Source organism: Microcaecilia unicolor, chromosome 8 (genome assembly GCF_901765095.1).
Source record: "Microcaecilia unicolor chromosome 8, aMicUni1.1, whole genome shotgun sequence".
Lineage (NCBI taxonomy): Eukaryota > Metazoa > Chordata > Amphibia > Gymnophiona > Siphonopidae > Microcaecilia > Microcaecilia unicolor.
The window spans coordinates 71,037,468-71,057,865 of NC_044038.1; the positions used below are offsets into that span (position 1 = coordinate 71,037,468).

A 20,398-nucleotide genomic window follows, 5' to 3' on the forward strand; every position below is an offset into this window, starting at 1 on the left:
ATCAAATTCCATGGAAGAAACCAATTGTGCAGGACTGGGCTTGGAGATGGGCCCAATATTGAAAGCGATTTAAGTGGGAAAGAGAGGCTACTGCCCGCTTAAATTGCACTGAGTGCAGCTGAATATTGTTCCTAACTAGCCATGTTGAAAGTGGGTAGCAGAGGGCAGGGCCGTGCCAACACAGTAAGCGCAGTAAGCGCCGCAGGGGGCGCCTGCCTTCAAGGGCGCCACGCCGTCAAGTTGTATTTAAAAAAAAAACCTTACTCCTCCGCTCCATCCCTGATTCCCCGGCGCTTTAAATTTACCTCGCTCCGCCTCCGACGACTGCGCAGCGTCAGTGAAAGCGCTGCCTGTCTGACATCTCTCCACCAACCTTCCCTTCGCTCGTTCGTTCCCTCTGTGTCCTGCCCTCAAGGAAATGACGTCAGAAGAAGGTGGGACACAGAGGGAACGAACGAGCGAAGGAAAGGCTGGTGGAGAGATGTCAGACAGGCAGCGCTTTCACTGATGCTGCGCAGACGTCGGAGCCGGAGGCGGAGAGAGGTAAATTTAAAGCACGGGGGCGCGTGCGCACCAACTGATGGTCTGCAGGGGGCGCCAACTGATGGTCTGCAGGTGGGCGCCAGAGACCCTAGGCACAGCCCTGGCAGAGGGAGGTTACAGGGAGAGGAGCTGGGAGTTGTGCAATATTTAGTGCTGGTGCCCACATAGCTAAGTGAACATAAAGGACACCTAATAGCAGTCCTAACTTTGTCAGCCTAGTTAAGTGGGTGCCAGCACTGAATACTGGCTGGCACCCGCATAACTTCCAGGTACTGCCTGTGGTCTCCGCTCCTTCTCCCCCCCCCCCCCCCCCCCCCCACCGAAGAACAGCAGCCTCCCACTGCTAGTGGTAGTCAAGTGGTCTTCAGGGCTGGAGTGATGCCCAGTTACTCCTGCACAGGCCAGTTCTAGTGTCAAAATGGTTGCCATTACCTCTAGTGGTAATCTCGTGGTACTACTTCTGCAAGACTGCAGCTAGAGGTCATGGCAGTCATTTTATGCTGGAGCCTGCCTTGGCAGGAGCAACTGGGCATCGATTCTGCCCCATGGACCACCAGTTTCTGGAATGGTAGGCCGGGGGATTCTACTAGGGATGGGTGGGGGGAGCTACTAGAGGAGAGGCTTGTTCACTGGAAGGGAGGAAGTAAAGAAGGGGGGGGGGGCTTGTTCTTCAAGGGGGGAAGGAGGGAAAAAGGGGACATAGCACATTCCTTATATTTTGTAATTTTAATTGTGACTGTATTTGCTGTTACCTGCTTAGTTAATAAGAGGGTTATAAATGAGAAATAAATATTCAGCTGGGACCCATATAAATGTCTTATGCAGGTCCCCACTCAATATCGGCAAGACCCACGGAAGTCATGGAGCCAAGAAGTGGTCTGGTCACCCCCGAATATTCAGTGCAAGTGTACCTAGAATTTTATGTATGTTTAGATATTTTATGTATGTTTTTATGCCTGGAATAGACTTCCTGAGCCGGTACGTCAAGCTCCATCTCTGGCCGTCTTCAAATCAAAGCTAAAAGCCCACCTTTTTGATGCTGCTTTTAACTCCTAACCCTTATTCACTTGTTCAGAACCCTTATTTTATCATCCTCACTTTAATATTCCCTTATCTCTTGTTTGTCCTGTTTGTCTGTCCTAATTAGATTGTAAGGTTTGTCGAGCAGGGACTGTCTCTTCATGTTCAAGTGTATAGCGCTGCGTACGTCTAGTAGCGCTATAGAAATGATAAGTAGTACTAGTAGTAGTATATTATAAGCTGCCTAGTGGTAGGTGGGTTATACATTTTTAAAATAATTCTGCCTGTGGCGGTCAGAGTTTAAAATAACACTCACCGCAACCAGCTGAATATTGACTGGATTCTGATCCCGCCAGAGCTGTGACATCCAGAGTGGGTGAGATCTTGTGATTCCATGGCTTTGGTTTTAGGAGCAGTTAGAGAAGGCTGGATGCGGATTCCATGAAAGCTTTTGCAATAGAGAAATACGGGATATGTGGCAATGTGAGAGGGAGGGATGCCCTGATTTCAGGGCTGTGCTTGGAATGGAGGTGCTCTCATTCTGTGGCTCTCCAATGGAAGTGTGGAGTGCTTATTCCATGATAGAGGGACAGATGAACACAGATTCAGTCAGGAGCAGGTTGGAGGGGCCAAACAAACCAATCTTTAGCCATTCCATTAAGCTCTGTAGTTGCGGACGTTTTGTTGGACAAAATGATGGTGGGAACCATGGCCCCTGTAGCCCACCCCATTCTGCAGTCTATGAATTCAGTTGCAGTGTTTATCATGACACAGGGCCACTCATACCATGGCTATGCAATAGATAGAGGCATGCTACTTCTAGTATGTGGGATACAGGATAGAGGATCACTTATTATTCTGTGATTGTATTTGAGACAGAAGACTGTGATTCAAGACAGAGAAGCGCTGATTCTAGAGCTGCATGTGGGAGAGAGAAGTGCAAATTTTTAAACTGTGTGTGGGACAAAGGAGAGCTAATTCCATGACTGTGTGTGGGACTGAGGAGTGCTGATTCCAGGACTGTGTGCGGGACCGAGGAGTGCTGATCCCAGTGCTGTGCATGGACTAGAGAAGCAGTGATTTTGTAGTGATTTTATTTTTGAGCTGGCAGTTCAGTCCAGCCCAGTCAGAACCAGGCTGGGATCTGACATCATGAGCCTTAATTCTCACTCTCCAGGGATTTTTTCTCTCTGTATTACATTCTTCCTTCTCCCCCATGATCCAAAATTCACCCAAGGAGCTCCTGCAGTTGAAGGGAGGGGAGAGGAACCCAATTAAGAAAAGGACCCAGTGGACAGAGGCAGAACACTGCTTATTTTTAACAAGGCTGCTGTGTTGTGTCATGCCAGATTTCCTTAATTAAATTACTCAATTCCACTCCTCTCCAGCAGCTAGAGGAGCGCTTAAATGCCATATCTCCTGCTGCCCAGCCAAGGTCTCACGATAAGAGCTTCAAAATCACACGGCTATTATCATGAGAATTTGGCCCGGCAGCAGAAGAGATGCTTAAGCCTGTGGAAGGTAATTCATGTAATACATGTGAACAGTTATGTGTTGATAATGTGCATACTTCATTAGAATAATGGCATATATGCTTAGGATGTGTGCACATATACACAGATTTAGCCATCCAGAAATGGCCACTGACTGGTTAAATGGCTTGTTTGGGGATTTCCTTTCATGTCTACCGCCCCTATTCCAATTCATATATTCTTGGGCACTGTTGCCATTATGTTTATCTCAGTTCACAATTTCTTCTTACTTGTCCTCTGTAATGCTTTTTACTATGTAAGCTGCACTGAACCTGCTGCATGTGGGAAAGCGCAGGGTACAAATGTAATAAATAATAATAATATCTGTTAATTTTCACCAGCACCGATCCAGTTATCAGTGCTGAAAATTAGTGGTTAGCACCTAAGTGAAAACTGGCTAGTATGGGGGTGGAGTCAGTAGCACTTAACTGGCCAGGGTAACAGCATAAAACACAGTCCTATCTTTATGTGACAACCCATGGCCGGTTAAATTCTGAATATTGACTTCACTGGCTATGTGTTAGCTGATGCCACATAAACTGGATATTCAATGCCGAAGCCTGGACATGGCCTCACATTGAACTTCTGTGAATGACATCGATGGTGGTCAGCAAAATGCTCACCACTGCTGACTGAATATTTATCTCAGGAATGCCAAAATTCCACCTATGCACTATTCTGTAAATATAAGAGGGTGAATATTCAGCCCATGGCGGTCAGCAGTTTTAAACCTGCTGACAGCCGCGGGCTGAATTCACCCCAGATATTCAATGCTATCCTCACGTTCCATGCTTTTCGTTCTGGTCTTCCCAATTACCTCGCCTGCCTTACGATCCCTTATTCTTCTTTTCATCTTCTTCATTCCCTGAATGAGAATCCAAAAATGGCCCACTACGAATCCACTAGACGCAGTGCTCTTTTCTTCCTTGCTCCACATATATGGAATACCCCCCCCCCCTCCTTAATTCTGAATCTTCCTTTAAAATTGTTAAATCTTCCTTGAAGACCTGGCTCTTTAAACAGGCATTTGAGGGGCCAGACTGACCAGCTGCTTTGAGTCCCCAGCAGGAAGTCCTTCTTATACCTTCCCATTTTTCTTTTCTATACCACTATCTTCTCTGTGTGTCTGTTTTCTTTTCTATCTAATATTGGAGTTCTTTTCTTTTAAAAATGTTAGCCTGTACACCGCTCTTTACTGCACTGTCAGCTAGGGCAGTCTAGCAAGTTTTAATAAACTATAAGCTATAATGCTGGGCCAGCTGATATTCAAACTGATGGCCGGTGAGCTCAGCAGATAAAGTAAGGACTTCCTTCTTGCTGTCCTAACTTTATCCGCTTACTTTGCCGGTTAGTGGACTGAATATTGCCATTAACTAGTTAAGTGCTGGCTGCACCCCCAGACTGCCTCGACACTAACTGGATAGTGCTTGGGCAGTCACAGGCAATATTCAGCGCCACTAACTGCTTAAGTGAATATTTGCTGGATGGCCACCTCAGCAGGGTTTAAGTGGGCAGGAGCCTTTTCTACATGGTTAAACCTTTTGAATATTAGGCCTAAGCATAACTTGCATAGCATGTATTTTACAGCAGGGCTGCCGAGAGGGAGCGGCAGGGGGGACAAAGTCTCCCGGGCCCGGCAGTCCCCTCCATCCACCACCGGGCCGGGCCCCCTTGAATTCAAAACATAGTGCCTCGACCTCGCTCCGTGTGAAAGAAGTGCAGCAGCGGCAGTCTGCAGATCGCCTCCCTTCGGGCCTTCCCTCCCTGTGTCCCGCCCTCGTCTGACGAAACTTGCGCGAGGGCGGGACACAGGGAGGGAAGGCCTGAAGGGAGGCGATCTGCAGACTGCCACCGCTGCGCTTCTTTCACATGGAGCGAGGTCAAGGTGAGGCGCTATGATTTGAATTAGGGGGGGCCCGGCCCGGTGGTGGACGGAGGGGGGTGACGACAACGATGACCTTGGGGGGGGATGGGGGGGCGGGGGCGGGGCCCTGGGGGCGGCCTTGCCCTGGGCCTGGCCCAGTCTCTCGGCGGCCCTGTTTTACAGGTAGGTATACATATAAGTAGAATCTGATCAGGCATGAGCAGGACTTCCATGTACATCACACATAGAATATTATAATGTACGCATGTACGCCAGTTCTGTGGCTGACAGTGGTGTTCCTAGCTTGTCGGCCACCTGTGGTAGGTTGCCACTGCACCCCCCCACCTTTCCTCCTAGCAAGAGGGGTGTGCGGAGCAGGTGCGCGGCTGTCGGCTCTGCTGGTTCCCTGCCCCAGAACAGAAAGTAATGTCAGGGGGGGCACAGGACTGGCAGAGCCAACAGCTGCGCGCCTGCTTCATGCACCCCCTTACTGCCTGCACCCGGGGCGGATCACCCCCACCACCCCACCCTTGCTACACTACTGATGGTTGGTGTAAGTTCTTGAGCCTAACTTATAGGCGTGCATTTTTGTAGTTAGGCTAGTATTCTATAAAGAAATGTTGGTGTCTACATTCTTCTCTAGAATAGGCTTTTACCAGCTGCCCAGGAGTGCTGATTCTGTGATGATATCTTGCTGTGAAGGAATAGTGCTTCCCTGAGATGCTGAATTTGTTTCTGCCCTTCACTGACTGCAGGTGGCGACAGTGAGGCCGCGACCCCGATCCTTCTCCATGAGGAGGAGAAGAAGATGCTGACTCTGCCTGCCCTGCTACTGCTGCTGATTCTTTCACTTACCAAGCGGAGCCAACAGGTCCTGTCCTCCCTGCGCATGGGTGAGCCTTTGTCCGTCCCTCTCTTGAATGGTGGAGCAGCCTAAGGGCTAGAGCAGCAGGCTGAGAACCAAGGAAGCCAAGGATCAAATCCTGCTGCTGTCGCTTGTGATCTTGGGCAAGCTACTTAACCCTCTATTGCCCCAGGTATAGAAAACTTAGGGGTTGATATGCAGCAGTGAGCATTTTTTTTGCCACCGCTGGCAGTATCCCCAGATATTTTATGCCAGGCCGTGTCCAGGCACCCGCATTGAATACCCAGTTAAACATAGTCAGATAACACATATCTGGTTAATTACGATATTCAGCACTTAACTGGGTTTTATGCTGTCCTATTTATCTGGTTAACTTATCCGGTTAAGTGCTGAATATCGGCACATAACCAAAAATTGCCAGTTCCGCCCCTGAGCTGCCCACAAAATAGCCGGTTTCGGTTTAGGCACTAAGAGGCCAATATTCAGACCGCAGGAGTTAGCCTGGCTGCCTCCCGCAGTCGGCGGTGAACTTGAAAATTCAATGCCGGGCGGCGGGCTGTATCCAGTGACTGGCATTGAATTTCCATTTTTTGGGGGGCGGTCTGAACATAGCCGGTTAAGCCGACTGACCAGCTAAGTTATAGTGGCCAAAGATAGACCTGCTATTTATGCGAGTTGCTAAACTTAGCTGGTCAGCCAATGAATATTGGTGCTAACTGGCTGTGTTGTGTGACGTAGCTGGTGACTGGGCTAGCCGCTAAGTGCCAATATTTAGCCGAGATAGCTGGCTTTAGGCTATTTAACCGGCCAGGAAGGTTAAAAAGCGCTGAATATTGGGCAGTAATAGTATATTGGGTGGCACTATCCAGTTAAGGACTGCTGAATAAACCAAGTTAGTCCTGGAGAAGCAATTTAACCAGCCAGGAGCTTCTCCTGGCCGCTTAAATCTCTGAATATCAACCCTTCAGATTTTAAGCCCTCTGAGGACAGGAAAATATCTACTGTACCTGAAGGTAACTTTCCATGAACCACTAAGAAAGGGTTGAGCCAAATCCTTTCTCAGTCTCTACGGGGTAAATATTCAGCTGGCAACGGTCAGCATTACTTTGGCTGCTCCCAGCATTATTCCCAGGTATTCAATGCCGGACAATTTCCAGGCACTGGCATTAAATATCCAGGTTTATGCAGCTGGCTATCCTTGATGTGATGAAGTGCAATAATCAGCACTTAACCGCATAAATAAATATAAATGCCAAATTAAATTAAATAAAATTCAGTAAACTACACCAGATGAACTTAGGACTGTGATTTATGTGATCCCATTTATCTGGTTAACATGTTAGGCAGTTAAGTTCTGTATAAGTGCTAGTTCTTCTCCCGGGCTGCCCACAAATTAGCCGGTTTAGGCATAAGTGGTTAGAGGAGATACTACTATCCGGTTAAGTCATTCTGAATATCCCCAGATAGCCCTGCACATGAGATTTAAATGGCCCACTTTTGGCCATTTAAATCGCTTTGAATTTTGACCCCTTAGCTTTCAAGGGGCAAAACATTTACCTTTTGGCCCTCCCAACACGTGAGTACAGTAGCTCCCAAAATATCGTGGAAGTTTGTGGTGATTTCCAAAGTTGCTGTCTCCTGAGGTCCTCTGAGGACAAAGTGACACCAGAGACATCAAGGGGCACCAACATCACCAGAAGTAGGAGAAGGAAAACCAGTGTTTGTGGCCGAATATGTAAGAAAGTTTTGTAGATGGAATTACAGGGACATAAATGTTTGTTAGACATTAGAAGTCTTTCTTCCATGGCAGGGAGGTAGTCAATCAGGGCCTGCCTCATGTCCTCCCTCCCTACCCTTGCAGATTCTGAACATCATATTAGAGGGATGAGGCTAGAGGAGAGGTGGCATGAGTTTGTGGCGGAAACACAGATTTCCTAGAGAGGAGTCACAAAGGCTATGATATAATCTTAACTCTTCTTTGCGAGCCTTTGATCATGTTTGCTCACAATAAGTTTTTGTCAGTCTTAGATACTGCAGAGCCAACTTGGCTGTGGATAACTGAGCTGTGTTACTCTTTTTTCACAAACCACTAATAGACAAGATACTGATCCATTGTGTTTAACTGCAGGAGGATTTCTGGAATATGTGTGTGTATAAGAACACAACCTATCTTTTTTTCAGCCATGATGTCTCTGCAGTGGATGAGACTGGCAATTTCCCATATCTGGAGGTAGCTGCTGCCATATGGCACCAAATGATTTAAAGCATTCCAGAATGATATCATGTCTTTGTGTGGACATAGCAGTGCTATGTCTGTGTTTCATATCATATGGTAGTAACCTCTAAGATCTTGCAGCCGCTATTCTAGACGATCAGACGGTGTGTGGCCGTGGTGAGAGACTGGCTCTGGCCCTGGCACGAGAACACATCAACAGCATTATTGAGACTCCAGCCAAAGCTCGGGTGGAAGTGGAAATCTTCGAGTTACAGACAGACAGCCAGTACGAGACCACAGACACCAGTAAGTAGGGGATGGGCTGCTTATTTATAGATGTTTAAATTGAATTTTAAGGGAGCTCTATTTTCTCAGAGCTGGTTTAAGGCATAAGGCAAGATCCCGGGCGCCCAGCTGGAATTATACAATTAGTTCAATGTCTTCTCTACTCCCAAACTTTAATGGGCTGATGTTCAGAACTCGTGTAGTAAAGCCAACAACGCAGAACCCATACCTCTGGAACAGCGCAGAACTTGCTCTCTGATGCTCAAAGGAAATGATATTCAAATTATATGTGCGCTGTAAAAGTGAAAGCAAGCTGGGGCATGCGCAGTAGAGTGTCATTGTAAGGTCAGCCCTTGTGCACATGCACCAGGCAATCCTGAAAGTGAAACGCACATTAACGCCTGTTTACTGCGCCTTTAAATATAAGCTTTTTTTTTTTTTTAACTTGGAAGGCTTATATTTCAGAGCAGGAAACAGGTGCCAATATGTGCTTTCACTTTTGGGTTTGCTCTGACTCGCACACATTCGTCTCTCACTACCAGCGCTTAGGGGCTTGCACGGGCTTCCTTCTGTTTTCAAATTAAATAAAAAACAGCAGATTTTAAAGAAAGACTTGTGAGAAATCCTCTCTTCAAGCACCCTAGCAACTGATCTGAGCTGGCGTTAGGTTTTCAGCGGTAAGGGTGGCTTTGTTCTGTGTGCTGTTCTCTGAACATTGGGAGGGAATAGGAAATGCCTTAATTAACATCCGTTTGACTACATTTGCATGCTATTTGCACTAATCTTTGGCGTGCACATTGTCTCCTGTGCTAGAGCCCTCGGAGCATTCTGCACTCACTAATGCCAATGCTAGTCCAGCACTAATTGCCTCTAGTGCCAGCATTAAGTTTTCAACATAAGTACATAAATATTGACACACTGGGACAGACCAAAGGTCCATCAAGCCCAGCATCCTGTTTCCAACAGTGGCCAATCCAGGTTACAAATACCTGGCAAGATCCCAAAGAAGTTCAATACATTTTATGCGGCTTATCCCAGAAATAAGCAGTGGATTTTCCCCAAGTCATTTTAATAACGGTCTGTGGTCTTTTCCTTTAGGAAGCTATCCAAACCTTTTTAAAACTCTGCTAAGCTAACCGCCTTTATCACATTCTCTGGCAACGAATTCCAGAGTTTCATTACATGTTGAGTGAAGAAAGCTTTTCTCCGATTTGTTTTAAATTTACTACTTTGTAGCTTCATCGCATGCCCCCTAGTCCTAGTATTTTTGGAAAGAGTAAACAAACAAACATCGACCCATAAGACTGGGTGCAGGAGGTTTCCTACCCCCACTGGCCCAAATACAGCACAGAGCTTAAGTGGTCACTGATTACTGTTATCAGTTCTTAGATTTCTACTTACATACCTTTCTGATTAGAGAAATCAGGTGTATTTATAACAGTGCTTGTCAATGTTTTGTGTGACCTCTGCTGAGGCGCAGAATAATGATGCATCTATGGAGGTCCCTTCCGGATCATGACCATTTGAAGTCCCCCCCCCCCCCCCCAATAGGTTGATTATGGTAATGTGGCATTATTGGGACAGTCGGCGGTTAACCTTTGGAAGTTGCAAACTTTGCAAAATGTTGAGATTCATCTTTTGGGCAGATCTCATTCTTTTGATCATGTGACCCCCTGTTTATATACATTACCATTGGCATCCAGTGCAATATAGAATTCTTTTTAAAGTATTGATGTTGATTTTTAAGGCTTTTAGGGAGAAGGGTTTCCCACTTCTTGTTCAAATGGTCTGGTAGTGCATCTCAGCTAACTGTCCCTGCTCTGTGACAGGTACAGTTGGCAAATACAAGAAAAGGAGCCTTTTTTAATGTCACACCCATCCTGTGTCATTGCCACAGTGGTTATGGGAGGACGATTCTTTAAGGTACTTTAGGCGTTTGCTTAAGGGACATTTTTTTGTTCAGGCTTTCAGTTCTTCTCTCTCCAAGGTCGAGCAGTTTGTACATTTTAATTAAATTATCTTTTTAATTTGTTTGAATGTTTTAGCTCTTGTTTTTTTATGAGTGAGTATGCTTTCCTATTGATTATTGGCATTCTTTTCTACTCTTTTTTAGTAATAATTTGTATGTATTGTACACTGCTGTGTTCTGGATAAGTCAATCAGTTGAGCAAATGTAATAAATGATAAGCAATAATTTAAAATGCTGGCTACGGCCTTAGGCTGAAGAGCTTTCTCTTCCTGCATAGTCAACCACTAGGTGGCAGAACCACAGATTTGAAACCTTCACAGGGTGTAATGCCCCTGAGTAGTTCCCTCCAATACCAAATCTCCTCCTCTGATCAGAATGAAGGGGGGGGGGGGGCTAGGGTTACCATATTTCCCACGACAAAAGAAGACAAAAATAAAATGTAGCTCTGCCTCCAACCCCACTCCACCCTGCCCCTGCCTTGCTCTCCCATGCCCCTCCGCCGCACAGTCACCTTGATCCCCCAAGAAAGCTATAAGACATGCATTTTCTTCTGTACTCTACTAAATGCAAAATGAAAAGAGGTACATTTCCAAAAAAGCAAACATCCATGAGCATGTACCACTTTCCTTTCTCTCCCATCCATGAGCAGCATATCTCTCTCTTCTCTTCTCTCCATCCCCTTCTATCCATGTGCTGTATTTCCCCCTTTTCCCTCCCCCCATGTACGTCCCCTTCCCCAGTCTTTTTTCCAGCCTCCCTCCACCCACCTTTTTTTTTACAGCTTCTCCCTCCCTTCTTCCCTCCACCCACGCACCCCACACCCACACAACTCCATCCACCTCCCTTCCCCTCCCGTAATTTATTGCATTCTGGTGGTCTAGTGGCCTCTTCAGAGCAGGAAAGAACCCTACTCTTTCCTGCCGGAGCTACCGCTAACCCGCTCGCTGCTGGCGCTGCTTCAGAATGGCTGCCAAGACTTCTGTGGAAGCCTCACAAGGCAGCCGCTTGACGTCTCGGCAGCCATTTTGAAGCGGCACTGGCAGTGAGTGGGTCAGTGGCAACGCCGGGCAGGAAAGAGTGGGGTTCTTTCCTGACCCGAAGAGGTCACTAGACCGCCAGGGTGCATTAAGGTACGTGAGGTCCACAAGCAAGCTACCCGTCTGCCTGCCTGCCCAGAAACCCTGACAAGCGGGCAGGCTGTTAATCACCCAGACCCTCGTCCCCTGAAAAAGAGGGGAATCAAGACATATGGAGGGGCATAATCGAACGAAAACGTCTATCTCCATGGGCGTTTATCTCCGAGTTCGGGTCCGTGAAGGGGCGGACCGAACCGTATTTTCGCAAAAAAATAGACGTCCATGTTTTTTTCGACAATGTGTGAGCTGGGCGTTTTTGTTTTTCAGCGATAATGGAAAATGAAAGCGCCCAGCTCAAAAATGAATAAATCCAAGGCATTTGTTCGTGGGACGGGCCAGGATTCGTACTGCACTGGTCCCCCTCACATGCCAGGACACCAACCGGGCACCCTAGGGGGCACTTTTACAAAAACAAAAAAAAAGGTAAAAGAGCTCCCAGGTGCATAGTACCCTTCCCTTGTGTGTTGAGCCCCCCAAATCCCCCTCAAAACCCACTGCCCACAAGTCTACACCATTACTATAGCCCTAAGGGGTGAAGGGGGGCACCTACATGTGGGTACAGTGGGTTTGGGGGGGTTGGACGACTAAGCATTAAGCAGCACAATTGTAACAGGTAGGGGGGGATGGACCTGGGTCCACCTGCCTGACGTCCACTGCACCCCCTAACAACTGCTCCAGGGACCTGCATACTGCTGCCTGGGAGGAGGGTATGACATTTGAGGGTGAAAATAAAAAGTTGTGAAACATAATTTTTTTGTGGTGGGAGGGGGTTAGTGACCACTGGGGGAGTCAGGGGAGGTCATCCCCGACTCCCTCTGGTGGTAATCTGGTCATTTAGGGCACTTTTTGGGGCCTTATTCGTGAAAAAACAGGGTCCAGGAAAAGTGCCCTAAATTCTACCTACAAACGCATACTTATTTTCCATTATCGGCGAAAGGCGCCCATCTCTGTTCGGGTGATAACCACGCCCCAGTTCCGCCTTCACCACGCCTCCGACACGCCCCCGTCAACTTTGTCCGCATCCGCGACGGAGTGCAGTTGAAAACGTCCAAGGTCGGCTTTCGATTATACTGCTTTATTCGTTTTTGTGAGATAAACGTCCATCTCCCGATTTAGGTCGGAACTTGGGCGTTTTTCTCGTTCGATTATAAGCAGGATGGTAACCCTGGGGGGGGGGGGGGGGGGCACTTCTATCTTCCAGAATCAGTTCAGGGCTGGAAAGATCAAAAGTGTACCACTCCTTCCCAGCAACTAATGATGTCATAGTGAAGTCTAACTTATACTGCTATTGGTAGGGTCTTCAGGATTCTCTGCAAGCAATTTACTGCAGAATTCCTAGGGTCTCTACAACTGTTAACTGTAAAAGAAGCAAAGTTTGTGGAGAAAGGTTTGATGTTTTTCTGATCAGAGATGGGAAAACTGATGGAACTTGTGTGTTTTAATTTCAGCCTCTGCTTCTGACCTTGTGTGTGACCTCAAATGAGTCACTTTATGGAGAAAATTGTATAAATTCTTTTCATAAGTAAAATGCAAATATATGTGTGTAAAAGCCTTTTCTAAAATGTGGTTACACCTAAAGGTATGTGTGGTGAAAGTAGGCATGTGCTTATCGAGTAGGAATGCGCAGGGTGGAGTTGTTATTTACAGGTGTATATTACATTCTAATATTTACATCTGAAAATATCAGGGCTTACAATTTAGATGCTATTTTGGTAGAATTTGTGCTACTATTTTATGAAGAGAATTTGTGTCCTTAAAGAAACATAGAAAAACAAAAGCAGATAAACACCATATGGCCTATCCAGTCTGCCCATTCATGCCATCTACTCTCCCTATCACTCCCTTAGAGATCCTATATACTTGTCCCAAGCTCTCTTGAATTCAGATGCTGCTTTTTTTTTCCCACCACTTCCACCAGGAGGCTGTTCCACGCTTTTTGTGAAGAAATATTTCCTCAGGTTAATTATGCGTTGGGTGAAGAAAGATTTTCTCTGATTTGTTTTAAATTTGCTACACTGTAGTTTCATCGCATGTCCCCTAGTCCTAGTATTTTTGGAAAGCGTGAACAGACGCTTCACATCCACCTGTTCCACTCCACTCATTATTTTATATACCTCTATCATGTCTCCCCTCAGCCGTCTCTTTTCCAAGCTGAAAAGCCCTAGCCTCCTTAGTCTTTCTTCATAGGGAAGTCGTCCCATCCCCGCTATCATTTTAGTCGCCCTTCGCTGCACCTTTTCCAATTCTACTATATCTTTCTTGAGATGCGGCGACCAGAATTGAACACAATACTCAAGGTGCAGTTGCACCATGGAGCGATACAACGGCATTATAACATCCTCACACCTGTTTTCCATAGCTTTCCTAATAATACCCAACATTCTATTCGCTTTCCTAGCCGCAGCAGCACACTGAGCAGAAGGTTTCAGTGTATTATCAACGACGACACCCAGATCCCTTTCTTGGTCTGTAACTCCTAACATGGAACCTTGCATGACGTAGCTATAATTCGGGTTCTTTTTTCCCACATGCATCACCTTGCACTTGCTCACATTAAACGTCATCTGCCATTTAGCCGCCCAGTCTCCCAGTCTCGTAAGGTCCTTCTGTAATTTTTCACAATCCTGTCGTGAGTTAACGACTTTGAATAACTTTGTGTCATCAGCAAATTTAATTACCTCGCTAGTTACTTCCATCTCTAAATCATTTATAAATATATTAAAAAGCAGCGGTCCTAGCACAGACCCCTGAGGAACCCCACTAACTACCCTTCTCCATTGTGAATATCTGTTTGGCCACCAGACGGCATCAACATTTCTTGGCAGGGAGAGGGCAGAGCGCAAAAGAGCAACCTTGAGATTTTCCATGGCTGCATCATCAGAGGGAATGTCTTATCAGAGGATCCTTTCTTTGCAGTTGACTGGAAGTTTGGAAGGGGACTATCACCTCCCGCCAAGCAGCTGGCTGGAAATTCAGAAGGGGACTCATCCCTCCAACTTGCTCAAAGCATTAGTTACCCCAGAGTTAAGCCTATCTGTGCTTCAGTTTTAGTCCCTGTCTTTGCCACTCATTCTGTGTGTGTGAACCTGGTGTAAGTTGCTAAAAGGGCAATATGAAATGATGTTGTGACCACAGAAATAGCTTAATTATTGTCCACTCTCTATGCAGATATACATACTCCATCTGTCAACAAGCCACATATTTTTTCCTGCGTATTTCTGCAGGCATTACTAGGGTGATGTTTGGTCAAGGAATGCAACTAGTTTTGGATATCCACCTCATTTACATTTAAAAAGTACCTGCAACAAAAGCAGGTGCACATTTAGAATCAGAAAAGACAAAGAAAATGACAACAAATGAGGATCATATGGCCTATCTAGTCTGCCCATCCATATCATCTACTATCCCTTCCTCTCCTTTAGAGATCCCAAATACTTGTCCCAAGCTTTCTTGAATTCAATTACAATCTTTTTCTCTACTACCTTTTTCTCTACTACCTTTTGACACTGTCGATCACAACATACTTCTCGATACCCTGTCTTCACTTGGATTCCAGGGCTCTGTCCTTTCCTGGTTCTCTTCCTACCTCTCCCTCCGCACCTTTAGTGTTCACTCGGGTGGATCCTCTTCTACTTCTATTCCTCTGCCTGTCGGCGTACCTCAGGGTTCTGTTCTTGGTCCCCTCCTCTTTTCTATCTACACTTCTTCCCTTGGTTCATTAATCTCATCCCATGGCTTTTCCTACCATCTCTATGCTGATGACTCCCAAATCTACCTTTCTACCCCTGATATCTCACCTTGCATCCAAACCAAAGTTTCAGCGTGCTTGTCTGACATTGCTGCCTGGATGTCTCAACGCCACCTGAAATTAAATATGACCAAAACCGAGCTTCTCATTTTCCCCCCCAAACCCACCTCCCCGCTCCCCCCGTTTTCTATTTCTGTTGATGGCTCTCTCATTCTCCCTGTCTCCTCAGCTCGAAACCTTGGGGTCATCTTTGACTCTTCTCTCTCCTTCTCTGCTCATATCCAGCAGACCGCCAAGACCTGTTGTTTCTTTCTTTACAACATCCGTAAAATCCGCCCCTTTCTTTCCGAGCACTCTACCAAAACCCTCATCCACACCCTTGTCACCTCTCGTTTAGACTACTGCAATCTGCTTCTTGCTGGCCTCCCACTTAGTCACCTCTCCCCTCTCCAGTCGGTTCAAAACTCTGCTGCCCGTCTCATCTTCCGCCAGGGTCGCTTTACTCATACTACCCCTCTCCTCAAGACCCTTCACTGGCTCCCTATCCGTTTTCGCATCCTGTTCAAACTTCTTCTACTAACCTATAAATGTATTCACTCTGCTGCTCCCCAGTATCTCTCCACACTCATCCTTCCCTACACCCCTTCCCGTGCACTCCGCTCCATGGATAAATCCTACTTATCTGTTCCCTTCTCCACTACTGCCAACTCCAGACTTCGCGCCTTCTGTCTCGCTGCACCCTACGCCTGGAATAAACTTCCTGAGCCCCTACGTCTTGCCCCATCCTTGGCCACCTTTAAATCTAGACTGAAAACCCACCTCTTTAACATTGCTTTTGACTCGTAACCACTTGTAACCACTCGCCTCCACCTACCCTCCTCTCTTCCTTCCCGTTCACATTAATTGATTTGATTTGCTTACTTTATTTATTTTTTGTCTATTAGATTGTAAGCTCTTTGAGCAGGGACTGTCTTTCTTCTATGTTTGTACAGCGCTGCGTATGCCTTGTAGCGCTATAGAAATGCTAAATAGTAGTAGTAGTAGTACCTCCACCAGGAGGCTGTTCCACATATTCAACACCCTTTCCCTAAAGAAATATTTCCTCAAGTTACTGTTGAGTCTGTCCCTTTTCATTTTCATCTTATGCCCCCTCATTCCAGAGCTTCCTTTCAATTGAAAGAGACTCACTTCCCATGCATTTATACAGCAGAGGTATTTAAATATATCTATCATATCTCCTGTCTCCTGTCTTTCTTCCAAAGTAGCCACCCTCTGGACTGACTCCATCCTGTGTATGTCTTTCTGAAGGTGCAGTTTCCCCACAGTACTCTAAATGTGCAGATACTTATGAATGTGTAATAATTACAGCAAAATGTCTTGTAGAGTTTTGCTTTGATGACTCTAATCTCTATCTCTGCTGACGCTGACTCTGACTGTGAGCTCAGATGAGTTCCTGTATCTGCCTGTGCTTCAGATCTTATCCCATCTTTGCCCCTGAGCTCTTGGTGGTACATGTCGTGCCCACCTCTCATACATCTCTTCTTTCTCTTCTTTCTCCACAGTGTGCCAGATCTTGCCCAAAGGTGTGGTTTCAGTGCTTGGCCCTTCCACCAGTCCTGCATCTGCCTCCAGTGTGAGTCACATCTGTGGGGAGAAAGAGGTAAGAGAATGGCTTTCACTTGATTGTTACCTCCCTGGGGAGGGGGGGGGGGGGAGAGATATCAAAGACACAGCACAGAGAGAGAGACACACACACACACACACACACACACACGCAGACACACACATAGATACAGGGGGGTAATTCTTTAAATGTTGTTAAAGTTAGGTGCGGGGATGATGCATGCTAAGCCAAATTCTATAACTGCAGTGGTGTGCACAACTGCTGTTATCAAATACTAACATAAGGACATTAAGTGAGTGTGCCTTACTGTACAAGGGGACCCTTTTACAAGGGTGTGCTGAAAAATGGCCTGCGGTAGTGTAGACGCATGTTTTGGGCGCGCGCAGAATCATTTTTCAGCGCACCTGTAAAAAATGCCTTTTTAAACTTTTGCCGAAAATGGATATGTGGCAAAATGAAAATTGCCGTGCGTCCATTTTGGGTCTGAGACTTTACCGCCAGCCATTGACCTAGTGGTAAAAGTCTCATGCGGTAACTGAGCGATAATGACCTACGTGTGTCAAATGCCACTTGGCGCACGTCCAATACGTGTGTCCAAAAATAAAAAAGATTTTTTTAGGACGTGCGTATTGGACGCACGCCAAAAATGAAATTACCGCAAGAGCCACGTGGTAGCTGGGCGGTAACTCCATTTTGGCATGCATTGGGCGCGCATAGACGCTTATGCAGCTTAGTAAAAGGGCCCCAAAGTTAGACATATACTGGACGATATTCAAAGCGAGTTAACTGGCTGGAAATGGCTGCCGACCGGTTAACTCGCTTTGTGGCTATCCGGTCACTTTCAGTGGCACATAACCGATCATCCTCGCAGTTAACGCCAAACTTAAAGCTGGCTATGTCAGGTGTTCTGGGGGCGGAGTCCGGTTAGGTCCTGATATTCAGACCTAACTGGCCAGGTTTAGCACATAAATAGGACTCCATAAATAGCTGTCCTATCTTTATGCGCTAACCCATGTATTAACCAGTTGTGTGCTAGCTGGTTTAAAAAATAAAATTCAATGCCAAAGCCTGTATAGAGCTCAGCATTGAATTTCTGGATTTTGCGCTGGGCAGTGGGCAAAAAACGCTGTCTGCCATCGGCTGAATATTGGCCGGATAAATACTGTTATTCTATAACCTGTGCACATAACTGCCTGATATGGTCAGGACTCACCCATGCCCCTCCCAGGTCCATGCCCCCTTGGGGTTGCGTGCTCTGAAATTTGAATCTGCAACTTATAGAATCCTGACTAAGGGCAGTTATGCGTATAACTGCCAATTAGTACCAATTAACACCAGTTATAGCCAGTAATTGGTCATTAAGGCCAATTAACATCTAATTATTAAATGAAGTTACGCTTGCAATTGACATGGAAATTTAGACGTTAGTTGGAAATGTGACTTTATAGAAGTAGGGGGAGAGAGACATAAACATGAATAGACAGATGCAGAGACACACCAGCTGATATTCAAATGAAAACGGCCATTAAAACGGCACTTAAGGGGCTATCCGGCGATATTCAGTGCCAGATAGCCGTCTGTCCGGCACTGAATATTGCCGCTTAGCGGCTTAAAGACAGCCTGTTATATCAGACGATATAACCGGTTATCTGCCAATTTTTAAAGTGAGAGTGGCCAAATTTGGCAGCCATAATAGGTGGAATAACTTTGGCCGGTCTCACTTTAAGGAGCCAGTGCTGAATATCAGTGTGGCCGGTTAAAATTGGACTGGCCAAAGTTAAACCGGATATTCAATGCTGGTCACCAGAAACGGACCGGCATTGAATATCCGGGTTTAGCGCTGACCGCAGCAGACAGACCGATTATCTTCTGCAGACTGAAAATCGGGGCCTGTTTCTTAGGCAAGGTTTCCTAAAATTCCCCTGTTGACTCCACACCAAGATGGGTTTTCAGGATATCCAAAATGAATATGCAGGAAATAAATTTGCATATACCAAGGGCTAGATTCTATATATCACACCTAAAAAATCGGCACCGACAGAAATACGCTTAGGCATGCTCTATAAACCCCGCATAAATTTAGACATAGTTTACAGAATACGCCCAACACCTGTTTGCTGCAACTATATTTAGTCGCGGCCTTTTATGCCAATGAAAACCTGCTGTAAATGCCATAAGTACATAAGTATTGCCATACTGGGACAGACCAAAGGTCCATCAAGCCCAGCATCCTGTTTCCAACAGTGGCCAATCCAGGTCACAAATACCTAGCAAGATCCCAAAAAAGTACAAAACATTTTATACTGCTTATCCCAGAAATAATGGATTTTCCCCAAGTCCAATTTAATAATGGTCTATGGACTTTTCCTTTAGGAAGCCGTCCAAACCTTTTTAAAACTCCGCTAAGCTAACTGCCTTTACCACATTCTCTGGCAATGAATTCCAGAGTTTAATTACACGTTGAGTGAAGAAAACATTTCTCCGATTCATTTTAAATTTACTACATTGTAACTTCATCTCATGCCCCCTAGTCCTAGTATTTTTGGAAAGCATAAACAGACGCCTAGATTATGCGCAGAACAGGCATATTCTGTAACAGTGCGTGGAAATTCTAGGAACACCCACGACCCGCCCATGCCCCTCTCATAGCAAGATCCACCTCTTAGAATTTACGCGCATCACTTTGTAGAATACGCTTAGACATTTGTGTGCATAAATTCTAATTAATGCCAATTAGTGTCAATAATTGTTTGTTAAGTACAATTATCGATGCTGATTGGCTTGTTAACAAAGTAACATAATAGATGACGTCAGATAAAGACCTGTATGGTCCAGCCAGTCTGCCCGACAAGATAAACTCGTATGTGCTATTTTATATGTATACCTGACCTTGATTTGTTTTGTCTTTGTTATTTTCAGGGCATAGACCATAGAAGTCTGCCCAGCACTGGCTTTGCTTCCTAATTACTGGTGTTGCCACCCAATCTCCGCTAAGCTTCTGTGGATCCATTCCTTCAGAACAGGATTCCTTTGTGTTTATTGCACGCATTTTTAAATTCTGTTACTGTTTTCATCTCCACCACCTCTCGCGCATGCAATTCCAGAATACGACTTGATTTGTGCGCACAACTCAAATCACACTGTTTAGAATCTGGGGGCAAGTTGCATGGAAATTCATCTCCTGCTTATTCCTTTTGGATATGCTGAAATCTGACCGACTGTGAGGACCCCAGGATAGGTTTGACAAGTTGTGCATTAGGATGAACCAAGCGACTTGCATGAGTCCAGATCAGAAGGTACAACAGTGCCAGCTCTGCTTTCAAAGTACACCGTAGAGTCCCCTATAAAATAATGAAGCCTGATATAATGCAAGACTGTTTATAACACAGTCAAAGGCTGGACTTCACTTTTTAAAATGACATGTTACACTCTAGACTCTATCCCCCCAGATATTCAGCGCTATTTAACTGGTCAGAACGGCTGCTGGCCAGTTAAATAGCACTTAATTGGCTATCCACCGATATTCAGCGGGGGATAACCGGCTGTCCCCTGCTAAATATCCCCTGGTTAGTGATTAGCAGATAGCTGGTTTTATCA

General features: G+C 45.8%; 1 protein-coding gene across 1 annotated transcript in view; it reads left to right on the forward strand.

Moving 5' to 3' along the window:
- Positions 1–20,398, forward strand: part of GRIK5 (glutamate ionotropic receptor kainate type subunit 5) — a 344,153-nt gene that overhangs the window by 263,285 nt on the left and 60,470 nt on the right. The window contains exons 2-4 of the mRNA XM_030213069.1: positions 5,715–5,852; positions 8,181–8,345; positions 16,740–16,837. Of these exons, the coding sequence (XP_030068929.1) occupies positions 5,768–5,852; positions 8,181–8,345; positions 16,740–16,837 (348 nt within the window). The 5' untranslated portion in view covers positions 5,715–5,767. The remainder of the gene's footprint in view (positions 1–5,714; positions 5,853–8,180; positions 8,346–16,739; positions 16,838–20,398) is intronic.